Source organism: Cyprinus carpio, chromosome B17 (genome assembly GCF_018340385.1).
Source record: "Cyprinus carpio isolate SPL01 chromosome B17, ASM1834038v1, whole genome shotgun sequence".
In the NCBI taxonomy this organism is placed as follows: domain Eukaryota; kingdom Metazoa; phylum Chordata; class Actinopteri; order Cypriniformes; family Cyprinidae; genus Cyprinus; species Cyprinus carpio.
This window is the reverse complement of record NC_056613.1, coordinates 2,937,248-2,952,913: the sequence shown is the minus strand read 5'-3', so window position 1 is coordinate 2,952,913 and position 15,666 is coordinate 2,937,248. Positions and strand designations below refer to the sequence as shown.

At 35.2% G+C, this 15,666-nt stretch overlaps 1 protein-coding gene and 2 non-coding genes across 3 annotated transcripts; 1 reads left to right on the top strand and 2 right to left on the bottom strand.

Moving 5' to 3' along the window:
* The first annotated feature begins 10,832 nt into the window (after positions 1-10,832).
* stx11a (syntaxin 11a) lies at positions 10,833-13,209 on the top strand. Its single transcript, XM_019120034.2, has 2 exons — positions 10,833-10,984; positions 11,906-13,209. The coding sequence occupies exon 2, from the start codon at positions 11,911-11,913 to the stop codon at positions 12,787-12,789; it is 879 nt and encodes a 292-aa protein (XP_018975579.1). The 5' UTR covers positions 10,833-10,984; positions 11,906-11,910; the 3' UTR covers positions 12,790-13,209.
* Positions 13,210-13,740: 531 nt separating this feature from the next.
* On the bottom strand, positions 13,741-13,823 carry trnal-uaa. Its single transcript has one exon. It is a non-coding gene; the product is annotated as a tRNA-Leu (tRNA).
* A 410-nt stretch (positions 13,824-14,233) lies between these two features.
* On the bottom strand, positions 14,234-14,316 carry trnal-uaa. The gene has a single exon. It is a non-coding gene; the product is annotated as a tRNA-Leu (tRNA).
* Between the last annotated feature and the right edge of the window lie 1,350 nt (positions 14,317-15,666).

Here is a 15,666-nt window from a genome sequence, read left to right as displayed (position 1 = left end):
TTTGTGATATAATTTGTGTTTAAAGCAATCAAGCTGTCAAATGTTTTAATTTAAGGTCACTTAAGCATATTAAATCCAATTAAATAATTTAGAACAGAAAACTAGAACAATCAAATGTCAAACCAGAAACCCAGCTCACATGGCCCAATCATTTATATAAATCATTAGTTATGAAATGGTGGAAAGTATGTGGACACTCCCTAAATAATAACAGGTATTTCTTATTAACAGGTTCCAGTATTCAATTCTAGTGAGACAAATATTAATGGCATTCTGAATTCTGTGCTTCCAACTTTGTTGCAAAAGTTTGAGGAGGGTCGTTTTCTGTTACTGAGGGTACTCTCCAAAATGGTGGAAGAAGGTACGTTTCTGTGTGTTGATCGTGGTAATATCCTTGCATTCTATGGAGCGTCAGAGAGCTATCAGATTCCATCAAAAATATCTTAATTTGTGTTCCGAAGATGATCTAAGGCCTTACAGGTTTGGAACGACACGAGGGTGAGTAATTAATGACAGAATTTTCACTTTTGGGTGAACTAATACTTTAACCAATATGCCTAAATTAAATAAAGTAGATATAAATACTACCAATACAAGGATGACAGAAATTATGAATAATTATCATTATTATTTACACTAATTTACAGATTTACTTAATGCCTTTTAATACAAAACTGTATAGGACATGAACTAGAAGATACATCAAACCTCAGCCAAAGTCCATGCTTTAAAAGGCACATGACATTAAGTTAAACTGTAAAAGCAGATTTCGTGTTGACATCTGTTGTCTTATAGGGTTAAAATAATTTACAGCCATGGAAAAGGTATCATATAATAACAGTAAGAGAAAAGCTTACTAATTCGGGAGCAATGAGAACAAACATTTTTGTGACATTCTAACATTCAGCTGTATTTAAAAAGATAAAAATATAGACTTTTCCAGCTATTCTGGGCAGCTCATGCCCCAAAACAGTAAAGCAGAAAGTATGGGCACAGGGTGAATTAAAATCAACTGACTGGTCAAATGTTATTCTGTGGAGGAACAGCCTTCATCATAATGCAATTTGAGATTAAATGAGGGCATGTGAATTCACGAGTGTGACAAACAACCCCTACATAAAACGCTCTGCAGTGGTTGTCTTATGTTCTGCATTTTTCAAGGAGTTCATCTAAACAAATTTTCATTCCTTCAGAGGAAAAGTTTGACCTTTCAAGAAAGTAGGATAATTAAAATTTCCAAAACAACCTTTTGTTTATTACATAACTTGACATGATATTACGCAACTTTAAAAACATTGTTCATCATTTTGCGCCCCCTCTAGTCATTTTTAAACCACGAGTAAACATATATGATGCACTTTTCTCTACAGATAATGTAGACACAAAGGCTGTTGCTGTCCAAAAAGAAAAAAAAAAACAGTGGCATAACAAACCTGGCAAAGTCACAAGAAACATGAAAAACAATGGTGTGTGACGTCATGATGTATCAGGTTCATGTTTACATTCATGCATTTTCACACAGACGCATTGCATCTCATGGTATGTGGTTTATCAAACAGAGTTGTTGTATTCAGCATTGTACTGGATTGTAAAACAACATTTGTGACCCTGGACCACAAAACCAGTCTTAATTGACTTTTTTTTTTTAATTGAGATTTACAGGTGCATCTCAATTTATTAGAATGACGTGGAAAAGTTCACTTATTTCAGTAATTCAACTCAAATTGTGAAACTCAATGAATTCAATGCACACAGACGGAAGTAGTTTAAGTCTGTGGTTCTTTTAATTGTGATGATATTGGCTCACATTTAACAAAAACCCACCAATTAACTCAACAAGTCTCAACAAATTAGAACATGGTGGCATCCCAATCAGCTAATCAACTCAAAACACCTGCAAAGGTTTCCTGAGCCTTCAAAATGGTCTCTCAGTTTGGTTCACTAGGCTACACAATCATGGGGAAAACTGCTGATCTGACAGTTGTCCAGAAGACAATCATTGACACCCTTCACAAGGAGGGTAAGCCACAAACATTCATTGCCAAAGAAGCTGGCTGTTCACAGAGTGCTGTATCCAAGCATGTTAACAGAAAGTTGAGTGGAAGGAAAAAGTGTGGAAGAAAAAGATGAACAACCAACCGAGAGAACCGCAGCCTTATGAGGATTGTGAAGCAAAATCAATTCAAGAATTTGAATGAACTTCACAAGGAATGGACTGAGGCTGGGGTTAAAGGAACACTCCACCGTTTTTTGAAATAGGGCTTATTCACATTATTTCCTACATTTAGATAGGTGGGCAAATGCATTTTTGTGTCAGTGCATGCATTGTTTTAGTTTGACTGGGTCGGCGTTAGCTTAGCTTAGCACAATGAATGGAATCCTTTGTTGCCAGCTAGCATGGCCTGAGTAAAAGTGATCAAAAAATTTAAAAAAACCCACCTAATTACTTCTTGTGGCCTGCGTATTCACAACGAGTACAAATAGCGATCCAGATTAACACTAGGCGATTTCCTAGGCAGATATTGACTTGGGACTATATTATGGGGAAGCACAGGCGAAGCACTGCTGCTTAGGCGAAGCACTGCTACTTCGGCGCAGAGATATCACGCAACACATGAAATCCCACGACTTCCGTCAACATACCGGCAACATGCCGTATCTTTCAGACGTAGTACCGTCTTTCTGGACCCATATTCCATTTTTTCAAAGTAGTCCTCTGGTGCAAAATGTTCTTCGCAAACACGATACTGCTTTATTTTGTTGAGAGGCGTTGAACTACAGATCTCCAGAGCTGCTAGCCATTTATTTCTCAGTTCCACATTAGATGGAATTCTGTGAAACATTACATTCGTGTATGTCCTTTGCTTGTTCTCACAACCTTTTGCTATGCAGGTAATAACCATGTTTGCTGTAACTTCTCAAAATAAATCATCCAAAAGCGAAGACACTCGGTGCAGGTCACGCCGGTATGTTCTTCTTCTTCTGTTTTTTTTGACGCGTTGCACGCCGGTATGTTGACGGAAGTCGTGGGATTTCATGTGTTGCGTGATATCTCTGCGCCGAAGTAGCAGTGCTTCGCCTAAGCAGCAGTGCTTCGCCTGTGCTTCCCCATAATATAGTCCCAAGTCAATATCTGCCTAGGAAATCGCCTAGTGTTAATCTGGATCGCTATTTGTACTCGTTGTGAATACGCAGGCCACAAGAAGTAATTAGGCGGGTTTTTTTTAAATTTTTTGATCACTTTTACTCAGGCCATGCTAGCTGGCAACAAAGGATTCCATTCATTGTGCTAAGCTAAGCTAACGCCGACCCAGTCAAACTAAAACAATACATGCACTGACAAAAAAATGCATTTGCCCACCTATCTAAATGTAGGAAATAATGTGAATAAGCCCTATTTCAAAAAACGGTGGAGTGTTCCTTTAAGGCATCAAGAGCCACCACACACAGAAGTGTCAAGGAATTTGGCTACAGTTGTCATATTCCTCTTGTTAAGCCACTCCTGAACCACAGACAACGTCAGAGGTGTCTTACCTGGGCTAAGGAGAAGAAGAACTGGTCTGTTGCCCAGTGGTCCAAAGTCCTCTTTTCAGATGAGAGCAAGTTTTGTATTTCATTTAGAAACCAAGGTCCTAGAGTCTGAAGGAAGGGTGGAGAAGCTCAGCCCAAGTTGCTTGAAGTCCAGTGTTAAGTTTCCACAGTCTGTGATGATTTGGGGTGCAATGTCATCTGCTGGTGTTGGTCCATTGTGTTTTTTGAAAACCAAAGTCACTGCACCCGTTTACCAAGATATTTTGGAGCACTTCATGCTCCCTTCTGCTGACCAGCTTTTTGAAGATGTTGACTTCATTTTCCAGCAGGATTTGGCACCTGCCCACACTGCCAAAAGAACCAAAAGTTGGTTAAATGACCATTGTGTTGATGTGCTTGACTGGCCAGCAAACTCAACAGACCTGAACCCCAGAGAGAATCTATGAGGTATTGTCAAGAGGAAAATGAGAAACAAGAGACCAAAAAAATGCAAATGAGCTGAAGTCCACTGACAAAGAAACCTGGGCTTCCATACCACCTCAGCAGTGCCACAAACTGATCACCTCCATGCCAAGCCAAATTGAAGCAGTAATTAAACCAAAAGGAGCCCCTACCAAGTATTGAGTACATGTACAGTAAATGAACATACTTTCCAGAAGGCCAACAATTCACTAAAAAGTTTTTTTTTTTTATGGTCTTATGAAGTATTCTAATTTGTTGAGATAAAAATGAATTCTATAGTAAAGCATATTACTAATCAAAAATTAAGTTTTAATATATTTACAGTAGGAAATTTACAAAATATTTTCATGGAACATGATCTTTCCTTAATATCCTAATGATTTTTGGCATAAAAGAAAAATCAATCATTTTCACCCAAACAATGTTTTTTTGGCTATTGCTAAAAATATACCCCAGCGACTTAAAACTGGTTTTGTGGTCCAGGGTCACATTTGTTAAGAACTCCTTATTGGCCATTTCTGCTGCAGAAAAACAAAAATACAACCCATTTGAATGACAAGATTGTCTCAAGTTCTCTAAACCATTAACATGAGTTTGCGGCAGGGCTCAAAAACACAAACAGGAAATAAACACATCAAGGGCAGATTAAATATTCCCGTTAGCTCATTTGCTGGTGCACAGATGCTGTGGATCATCTACTGAGAGAGCAACACAACATGTCAGTGGTCTGAGAGCCCACCCAACCCTAAGTTGTTGAACCCAAATCTCACAGCAAACTTGCATCACTTAGTGCAGGAAGTGACAGTTCTACAAGCTGTTCAATAACCTTTGGACTTTATCACATTCCAAATGCATGCACATTAAATCCAAGTTTGAGTTCTTACAAAATACATAAACAAGCAAAGTACTAGAAGCAGGATTATTAATATTAATTTTTACTTAAATCTTAACTGAAATAAAATAGTTTTGGATAGTTTCTAATTTCTCATTTTGCTTTAGTTTAAATTGATGTACTGAAATAACTAAAATGGAAATAAAAAATACCAAAATTATATACACTGTAAAATGATTGCTGTGGTTATTACAGCCTAAAATTCATTATTTCAGTGTTAGAATAAGTAGTAATGTGTGTGTGTTCATCCTTAAAATTAGACTTAAAATTATAGACTTAGTTAACTTTAGATGGCTTTTGAAGTTATTTTAACAACATTTCAGTTAGAACTAAATGCAGCAACATTACAAATTTAAAAAAAAAATATACTAAAACTTTAATAAAAATAAAGGAAAATATAAAGATGAAACTAATTCAAGCTATTAAAAAAAAAAATAATATCCACCAGAAAGACAATACAATTTTGGTTGGAGCATATTGAGAATTTTATGTACATGGGCAGATCTTGGGCTCTGCTGTAAAAAGTTATAAATCTAAAATCTGTAATAAATAAAGAATAAAAAAAACTATAATAGTATCTTAATGTTACTAAAACCATTAGTATTTTCAGTGTTTGCTGATATAATAATTAATTTAATAAATTAATAATAATAAAAAAAGCTTATCATCCAGCAGACCAAAAAACAGGAACAGGAAACAGAAACTGATTTAGGAGAATATGCAAGCTGCAAACACATCGCAGCAACCAAAAACACCTTAGAAACCATTCAGTGGCAATCACTCAAAACACATAACATAGTGATGGAGAGTTTTGTCTGGACAAAGACCTCAAACATTTTCTTCAAAACGTACAAATTTAGTTAGTTCAGTGTTTGTGGAAAACTTCTAGATATAGTTTTGATGTATCATTGTTCATTTAAATTGAACAAATAGCAGTTGTTGAGAAATAACAACAAATTATCTTTGTTTTTGTTCCTTTATAAAGGAAATGGTCGGTTACAGCACCGGGCAATTATTGAGCAGAGAAAGATCTCCAAACACATGACAAACATGAACGCTAATTCAATCAAAGGCCCTGAATCACTGCAGCTGCTGTGGAGATTCTCATACGAAGTTAACAGGATCAGTTAATTTGAGTCACAGTTCAGCTAACCAAAACCAGCTGATGTTTTCTTCAGACATTATACAGCTTAGAAGTCCCTGGAATCAGGATGAAACGATGTCTTTGAATAATCTACAGGCATGCACGATGCACATCCCTCTCATTGTGAGAGTCTGTCTGTCTGTCTGTCTGTCTGTTCATCCAGCTTTATTTCGCAACCAGTTTGTTTGTTCAGAGTGTCGCCAATCACAGATTTATCAAATCATGTTTGACAGACATACATTATATTTGCATTTGTAAATATAACCTGGGGAAATGGAATTGATTGCATCATCGATCGCATAATTGTGTGTTGTGGTTACTTGCTAATGGTAAGAGAATTACAGGTATCTAATTTGGTGTAATTTAATGCAAACAAAATTACAAGAGGGCTGAGAGCCAGAGGACTTTTGAGAAAAAGGATGTATATTTATGTATGTATATATGTTTGTATGTATTTAATATTTTTTTTATGAGACCAATGCTACAACCTCCAGGATTGTTTAAGTTGCTACATTTTCATTTTTGTAATAAACACTGATGCAAGAATTTTTCAGATAATTAGGAAATCATCTGATGAATTACTATCAAAATGAAAAATTAAAAATGGTGAAAATAGTACTTCCTAGAATGAATAGAATAACAATATTACATATATTATACACACTGTGTCATGTTTTGTTAGGTAACATCTAAACTAAAAATAGATTAATCCAACAGACACATATTTTAGGGTCATATCAATTAGAAATACATCACTGATGTACACTTCACTTTTACACTTGAACCACAGTTTTTGCCATATAGAATTTGAAATTAATATTAAACCTGTATTACATTATACATTATCTAAAGTCGAACAGCAAATCTTTAAAAAGATTTTCAGAAAAAGAAAAAGAGTGTAAAAAATTTTTTTACAGAAGCAACTGCACATGAAGATTAGGATGGAAAGTTATAAACACTGCGATCTGCCTAATTAACTTATTCTTTCCAATATATTAAAGACCTGGACTCATTATGTCCCATTTTTTTCTGCATATCAGATTAACTAACAATTGTAATGAAACTATTCTAACATTTTAAAGAAAACTTTATTGCTGGTCATAAACTCTCCTGCCATAGGGATTTTAATTATATTGTCCAAGGGATTTTAATTCTATTGCTTATACTTTTTCCTAAAGTGATTAAATATCCTAATGTAATGATAAAAATGACATTCTGACTGTATAATTCATTTGAGAAGCCTCTGTGTTTGCACAGTGTGTCACTGTTTACTGCGCCGAACACAAGCACTCTTTCTCACATAGCAGAGACTGCAGGTAGAACTTCAGGCGGAAAGGATGTTATTCAATTAGATGTATAAACAAATTGAACATACAGTGAAAGCACTTTCAAACAAGACTTATGTCTTAACCTAAGCAGATTAATGTCATACATACAGTGTACAAAACTGGTAACTTCATAAAACAGTGATAAAACAGGAACTTTTCCATAAATTCAATTTATTCAACCTTTTTTGAAAATGAACCAACAGCATTAAGCTTTAAGATTTTCTATATCAGTAAAAAAAAAAAAAAATGCAAGCAAGTGTGTGTTACAATTTTTACAATATTTTCATTTATTTTAAAAAAATATATTTTGGGAGATTAAAATTAGTGCAACCATTTCTGTGGAGGTTTTTTTTTTTTTTTTTTTTTTTTTTTTTTGCATAAACTGGCATTCCTGCAGTGTTAGGTTACTGCTGGAAGGAATTCCAGTACCTTTCAGATGTATGATAACAAAGGTTTGATCATGGATGTAGTACACAACAAGAAAAAAAATGAGAGGAACTTATTTTTACTTTTTTTTCTATTTGTTTGTCTTGAAAGAAGCTTGATGCTTTAGATGGGCTAAATACTTGAGAATTTAAATCGATAAAAGTCAGAATTTTAATATGACTGTTTTTTTTTGTTGTTTTTTTTTTTTGATTATGTCAGATAAACAATCAGCGGTTTTTGTGCATAGATCAAAATCAGAATGCATCACACTGGTTAGAAAGAACCTCAATTAGATATTGAACAACATCTCTGTGCTCTGAAAACGTTGTATGGACCTGAGTAAATATTTTGATCACTGTCATCTGACTGCACTAGTAATTATATTTGAATTACAGTGTTTCTTTGCATGTTTTGATTATGTCAGTAGTTGTTTCATGTGATTTCTCACTGTTGCATATAATCAGTTTGACATGCATGCTATCAGTTGCAAACATCAACAGCAAAATTGATATTAAAATAATTACTATGACATTAACAAGCAAAACCATTACTGTAGATAAATTATATGTGGTACAACAGTAAGCACAAGTGAAGAGTAAATAATTGTGTTCTGTAGCATCCTATCTTAATTCTTGATTTAAGATTTCCAAAGTGAAATTAGCACGGGTAACGTTATTAAACAGATAGGATTTGATTCTAAGATATTTCTGTAATACAGGCCCTAATGGACAAAATCTCCAAGATTCAAATGTCACTTTGGACGTAATTACTCGGGAAAATGTTCATCAACCACAAAGAAAAGTACCAATCACGTTAAGAAAACGATAAAAACTGAAATACAGTACTGATGAAAATATAACGAAATGAAAATAAAGTGCACACTGAATGTAACAGTAGAGTTCCGGAAGTAAAAACCTCAGACCTACCATAAACTCTTGAGGTTAATTGATGACATACTTCTTTACATTTCATTGTAAACACAACTAGCGAATATTACAATCCTGCAGCCAAATTTGCCTATAAAAAAAAAAAAAAAATCTTAAATCTTAAAAAAAAAAAAAAAAAAAGTTTAATTTTTTTTTTTTTTTTGTGTAAGTGTTTATTGCCTATTAATAATAATAATAAATGTTTTCTTTTTTTTAAATTGTAAATGTTTGGGTTTGGAAACATTTAGGCCTTTAAAATTTTGACTCGAACAATACAATGTTGTAATTTCTTATGCAGTGTAAAATAGACTAAAAAAAATTAAAGCATAAAATACTGGCAACATTTAAATTATATGTTCATAAAACTACTAAATAAACAAACAATAAATAATGAACACATTGACTGGACCACAAGCATACTTGTGGCTTGGTTTATAGTGGATACCGTGGAGACAATACAATTATACAGTCAGTGTAATGTATAATTAGTCAGTATGACAGTAGATCAGCTGACATTTTCCCATCATGTTCAGGCCATGATGCAAGCACTAAATTTCAGCAGAAAGAAAAATCCCTATGACCCTGAGAGTAAGGAAGGAACCATGGCACAAAGAGGAAACACAGACTCTTCTGGTCAACCTAGATTTTAAAAAGCAAAGGAAACAGAAAGAAGCAGCAATGCTCAAACAAGAATTCATAAACAGTCAGCAGAGCAAAGAGCTAAAACTTAACACAGATTTCAAACTTCAGTGAAGAATTGGTCCCAAGTTTCTGAGAATCATTATTCAAGCTCTGTCTACTGCCATCATGTGGTGTGTGCATGAAAACAAATGACAAATTCCCTTTACATTTCACAAGTTTACAGAGATAAACATCTGATTACAAAAACATCTAATGTAAAATATTTTATCCTGCATATGCACACACCGTTGAATTGTGTTGCTTAGTTTGACTATCGTGTTGTGCAGAAAATTTGCTGTTTCACTTCTGCTTTGGACTCACATGATTAATGTGACTCATCTGGTTTGCTATTTGTTCTAGAAGTAGTTTTATAACAATTGTAAACCAAACAATAGAGTTAGAACACCTTACATAACATTTATGAGCCTCAACGCCTTTTAATTCCGCCAAACATTTATAATTACTGACATTTAAAATTGCTAACAATTCACTGAAAAATAATTTACTTTAGAAAAGTTTGTTTTGACCAATATTTCTAAAACAGAATGTGACAATTATGATTTAACCAGGCCTATAGATCTGCTCTAAAGGGTTAATTGTTTAAAGTAGCATAGATCTATAGGCCTTTACCCACATGCCTAAGAGGACAATTGGTTTGGGTATCTTGTTACTACAGAAACTGTCAAAATATTCAGAATTAATGAGTGCATTAAAGAAATTCAATGAATTGTTGGTCCTATAGGTTGTCAGTCAAGGGTTAAAGAGAATAACATTTTATCTACAGGATTGTTGGTCTGAGGTATACCACATATAACATTGCCACAATTTTTTTTTTTTTTTTTTTTTACAATTAGTATTGACAAGTTAGGCTCCAGCACTGCCACAATTATAAATTGATTAGTTTTTCAACTGCCTTGGTAAAAATAGAAGTGATTGATTTTGCACCACAGAATCACCCACTGGTTTTACAATGTGAAAGTCGAAAACTGCAATGTGTAAGCTGGAGATTTTAAAAGAAAAATGATGGGAAGGGATTTTAAACATCCATGTGATAATCACATTTGGAGGAAAGTGTGGCATTTTAGGGTTTTAAAAGTGCCATAGAACTCAAAAGAAAGGATAAAACATCAGTCAAGCAAATGAAATCCACCACTGCATCACATTAATATATATGCATGAATATAAAAATACCTAGAAGACTTCAATATTACAGATACATTTATCAATAGCCTACATACACAATTCCAAACATTATTCAATTTTGTTAAAAGTAATTTGTACTTGAAAATAACACTGAGAAGTTTAACCACTGCAAATATATTTTTCCAGAAACATAAATTTACCACAGTAAAACAATAGTGTACTACTGCTATGGTAAATGTTTATAGGATAACTCTTTATTTTAAACTTAAGTAAACGTGAGTAAACTTTCGTGTTTTGAATAGTCGGAAACTCCCACCAGTCAAAGTCAGACACTCATTCGACTGCGACGTTATTTCCTGCAGCGATGTGACATGAGGAGGTGATGCGCGCTAGGAGACGATAAAAGCTCGCGTTTATAGCGTTTTAATTGAACGAGGGGACATGAAATAAGGTAACGTGACAGTTTATGTATCATTTTAACTCATCTGAATTCGATTTACACAAACGTTTGTCGCGAAGCTGTTTAGCGGAACGTCAAATACAACATTTACTCTAAATTAAACAAGGAAATTGAAATTTCAGCACGATTGCGGAGTCGGTTTAAGCACTGTTCTTCTGTTTTATTTAACTTCGATTGAACTGTGGTTAATTTTTGTGAGACCTAGCTTGCTTTGTTTTTGAGGAAGTTAAAATGAAGATGCTTAGTTACTTTTTTTTTTTTTTTTTTTCTTTTTTTTTTTTTTTACCTAATTGAGAAACTGAACTATCTTTGTTCACAATATCAAAAAGGTATACAGTCAGTTTTAATTTGTGGCTGCACGTGCACACACTAAGTTTAATGTGTACATTGTGAACAAATGTAATATATCAGTGTTGACTGTACATCCGGGAAAGATGGTCTTAGTAAAGACTATTGTTTTGTTCACTTGTATTGCTATACTTGTGGTTTGTATGTCCATAATGAGACAATAATGCTATTACTTAAGGATTTTAGGTTTAAGCACTTAAGTCACGTATTTGCTCTTATTGCCTCATGGTGTTCGACAGAGGACTAAAGGGAAGTCCCCACCCTTTTTGTACAGTATTTTCTGTATGGTGAGCATTTCGGGTGGGAAATGTGCAGCATCATGGTTGCCATTGCAGTGACTAACTAAATGATAAATACTTCTGGTCTTAATTTTAGTTTAACCTTATGGTGAATGGTTGCCGCTGTACTGAAACCATCAATGAAAGCTTTCAGGCCTGAATTGTGAACTGTGTGTCTGACAGTATATTGATCGAATGTGTCTGCATATGATGCAATAAAGATCTAAAAGCCTGTTATAAAGTTAAACAAACTGAATTTCCATCTGGTTTGATCTTTATTTCCCAGGAAAGATGAGAGACAGGCTGGTTGAATTGGGTGGTGTTGCCACCAAAGACCACGAAGAGGAAGACCAAGTGGATAGCGGAGATGTGGACAGTGGTGAATTTGAACAGCATGCGGTGGTGTTTGAGGGCGAGGACATCATGGAGGACGCTTTTAGAGAAGCCCAGTCCATCCAGAAAGAAATCGGCCACCTCCGTATGGATGTGAAGAGGCTGGGCAAGCAGAACACACGCTTTCTCACCTCCGTCAGACGCATTAGCAGCATCAAACGCGACTCCAACACGATCGCACGCAACATCAAATCCAAAGGGGAGAACCTGTATGCTCGGATACAGAAGATGGATGCACTTTGTAAAGAGTTGGAGGAGGAACACGGAGCCCATTCGGCTTTAGTGCGCATGATACGCGGCCAGTTCGTCTCTATAACGGGTTCTTTTCATGAGGCCATGAATGAGTACAACAGCGCTGAAATGGCACAGAGGGACAACTGCAAGACTCGCATCCAAAGGCAAGCAGAGATCATGGGTAAAGAAGTGACTGGAGATCAAATCGAAGAGATGATCGAGACGGGCAAGTGGAATGTCTTCTCTGACGACTTGCTCACAGATGGGCGAACCGCTCGCTCCGCGCTCAATGAGATCGAGAATCGCCATAAGGAGCTTTTGGAGTTGGAGAGTCGCATCAGAGACATCCATGATCTGTTTTTCCAGCTGGCCTTACTGGTGGAGGAACAAGGGCTCATGGTGGACAACATTGAGGCCAATGTATATGCCACCCAAGACTTTGTGGCCAAAGCCACAACTCAGATAAAGAAGGCTGTCAAATACAAGAAGAAAAACCCTTGTCGACAGCTCTTCTGTTGCTGTTTTCCATGTTGCAATAAATGATCTTGGTGTTACCGTCTTACTATTTCGCATAAGCCATAGCATATGGCTAGTCTCGCAAGCTAGTGTTAACCATGTCATGTGATTTGCTCTGAAGAGACCAACCGGTGCCCAGTGCCTGCGCTTGATGGTTATCATTCTGAAAAACCTTGTGTTTTCTTGTAAACCACAGGAGCTGCAATGCAAATGAGCTTAAGTGATACTGCGATCTCACTGCTAAACTTCTGTGAGAGTCACAGGACATTCACTTGATATTAAAAGGGAAACCACAAGTAAAAAGTGTTTTGCGTCCATGTACAGTGCACCAGCAAATATTATACAGAAACATGTTTTACTAATGAATCTACTGCTTTATTTTAAGGTACATTTATTTGTGTATGTATGGTTTGTTGCATTAATTTAATAAATATTTTTATCTTTTAATGCATCTACATTTTTTCGATCACCATATTGTGCTGGACTGTTCCTTGTAGGAAATTTATGTAATACACAGCATTGCATCAGTGTAGGTTTCCCAAGGTTTAAAGTTACTTCTGCATTATGACTTGCAAAAGATATTGTGTAAAAGTGTTTGAATACAAAACCCTGCAATATTATACATTTGAACAAATACTGAGAACTTTTTCTTTACATTGTTGCATTTTCATCAGAACCAATGTGAGAAATCTATCTTTTGCTTCTTTAAGAACCACGTGTGCATGCAAAGCGTTCCAGTGTAGGAAATATGGTATTTAAATCTCACAAGTTTACCAGGAGTGGGGTTTCAGCCCACAAGGAAGTCCAACTTCTTAACCATTTGGCCAACCTGGCCACAGTGTATCCCCCATGGGGTTTAGGAAACCTGTTGATGCATTTAACAAAGCATAACTTTGCTTTACTAGACAGTTTCTCTGTTGGAAGCTCTTGTAAAGTGGAAGATTGCATATCTTAAATATAGTTTAAATGTTAGGTCTCTACCAGGAGTGGGGTTCGAACCCACGAGGACATTTGTCCATTGGATCTTAAGTCCAACGCCTTAACCACTCGGCCATCCTGGTCCCTATGTATATATTCTAATCACATCTATCATGTGTGTATTTTAGAGTGGTGTATTTGGGGTCAAAAGTTTTACATTCTTGTCTTGAGGCTTTTTGGTATTTTATTCACAATTAGGAGGATTAAACAGTACAATAAACCTAAAACTAAAATGTAATGATATGCTTGTGAAAAAACTAGTTATATGCATTTGCCTTTGTCAAAAAAGTCAGTTGGTCTTTGACTGTTTAAGAAGCTGTTAATTTATCATTTATAATAAATATATTTATAATACATAAATATAATTAAATAAAATTATAAAGTGTGTTATTGATTTACTAGGCTATTAAGTCACTTGTTTCTCAGTAGGTTGCATTTTCCCTAAATGTCAACAGTATTTTCTGCATGAAATCCACTTTATGCTTAAATGTTCTACCAGGAGTGGGGTTCGAACCCACGAGGACAATTGTCCATTGGATCTTAAGTCCAACGCCTTAACCACTCGGCCATCCTGGTTTTGGCAGGTATATTAATGACCTGTTTTTTATTCTTTTGTTTTTTCAGAGCTGAAGCTGTTTATTTGGAGTCACAGATATTAAATTCTGTATTGTTTTAGTAGTTCTGCTACAAAAAATAAATAAATAAAAAGAAATAACAAAGTTAAATAAGGTACAGTATGCAACAAAAAGAAAGAAACTATGCAGAAAATGTATTGTTCATTTTCATAAAAAAAACCCTGAATTTTCTTTCTTTTTCCTCAGTTTAGACTGTAATGTGGCTATCAGTCATAAGTCTTATATGATAAGACTTCAGTCTTCTGTGGATTTTGCATGTGATGTGATGAGGACTACAGATATTGCAATTCACTCGTAACTGCAGTTGGCACTGCATCTGTGTAAGAGAGACCAATAACACAAATGCACGACGTTTATGAATGCGTTTATACTGTCTTTGTATATTATGAGCAAGTTACAAATGCAATGGGAAAAATATAAAAGTGAAATAATATTTACACTGTTTTAGAGCCCTCTATTTAAAGTCACATTTTCCTATCAGGTTTGAATGATTCATAACAGTGGAAACGTGTTGGGTACACCACATGGTACACCACTAGATGTCAGCATTGTATTTTTATTTTTTTTTACATGAAAAAAATACACGTGTTACATGAAGATCAAATAACTGGACTACATATTAGAAACAACTGAATAAATGATATTTGGTATATGTTAATAACCTAACCGCTGGTATGCAAACAAACATGCTCTAATTGCTTTTCACAATAAAACACGTTTGGAGTGTTCTATTGAAAATTGTAATTATTTAGCAAAATTGTAGCAATTGGATCTTATATCAAACCACTCGGCAATCCTGGTCACAAAACAGAACTTCATCCATCCTCTCCACACACCCCTGTTGGGAAAGAAAAAAAAACAGCATATGGTTAGGTATGTTTTGAAGCATGGCTGCTGGTCTGAGCTGGTTTAAGCTGGTTATTAGCTGGTTTAAACGGGTCATGTGCTGGTCCTAAGCTGGTTCTGAGTAGAAGCTAGTTGCTCAGGATCATCTTAGGACCAGCTTAAACCAGTTCATACAAGCAGCCCTGCTTCATAACATACCTAACCAGCACATGCTGTTTTTTTATTATTTTATTTTTACAATAGAGAACTTTTCACACTAATCCTCCTTTTTTAAAATGTTTTGTGATGGCAGTATTTGGAGTCACTTGTTTTGTGGTTTTCTAGGGGGACAAAAAACATGTATAACAGAAAAATTGCACTGCAAATGAAATAAAATAGTGAATACACTGGTGATAAAATGATATTGAGCAGGAATATGACTCAGTTCTCCTGCAGAACAGGTATA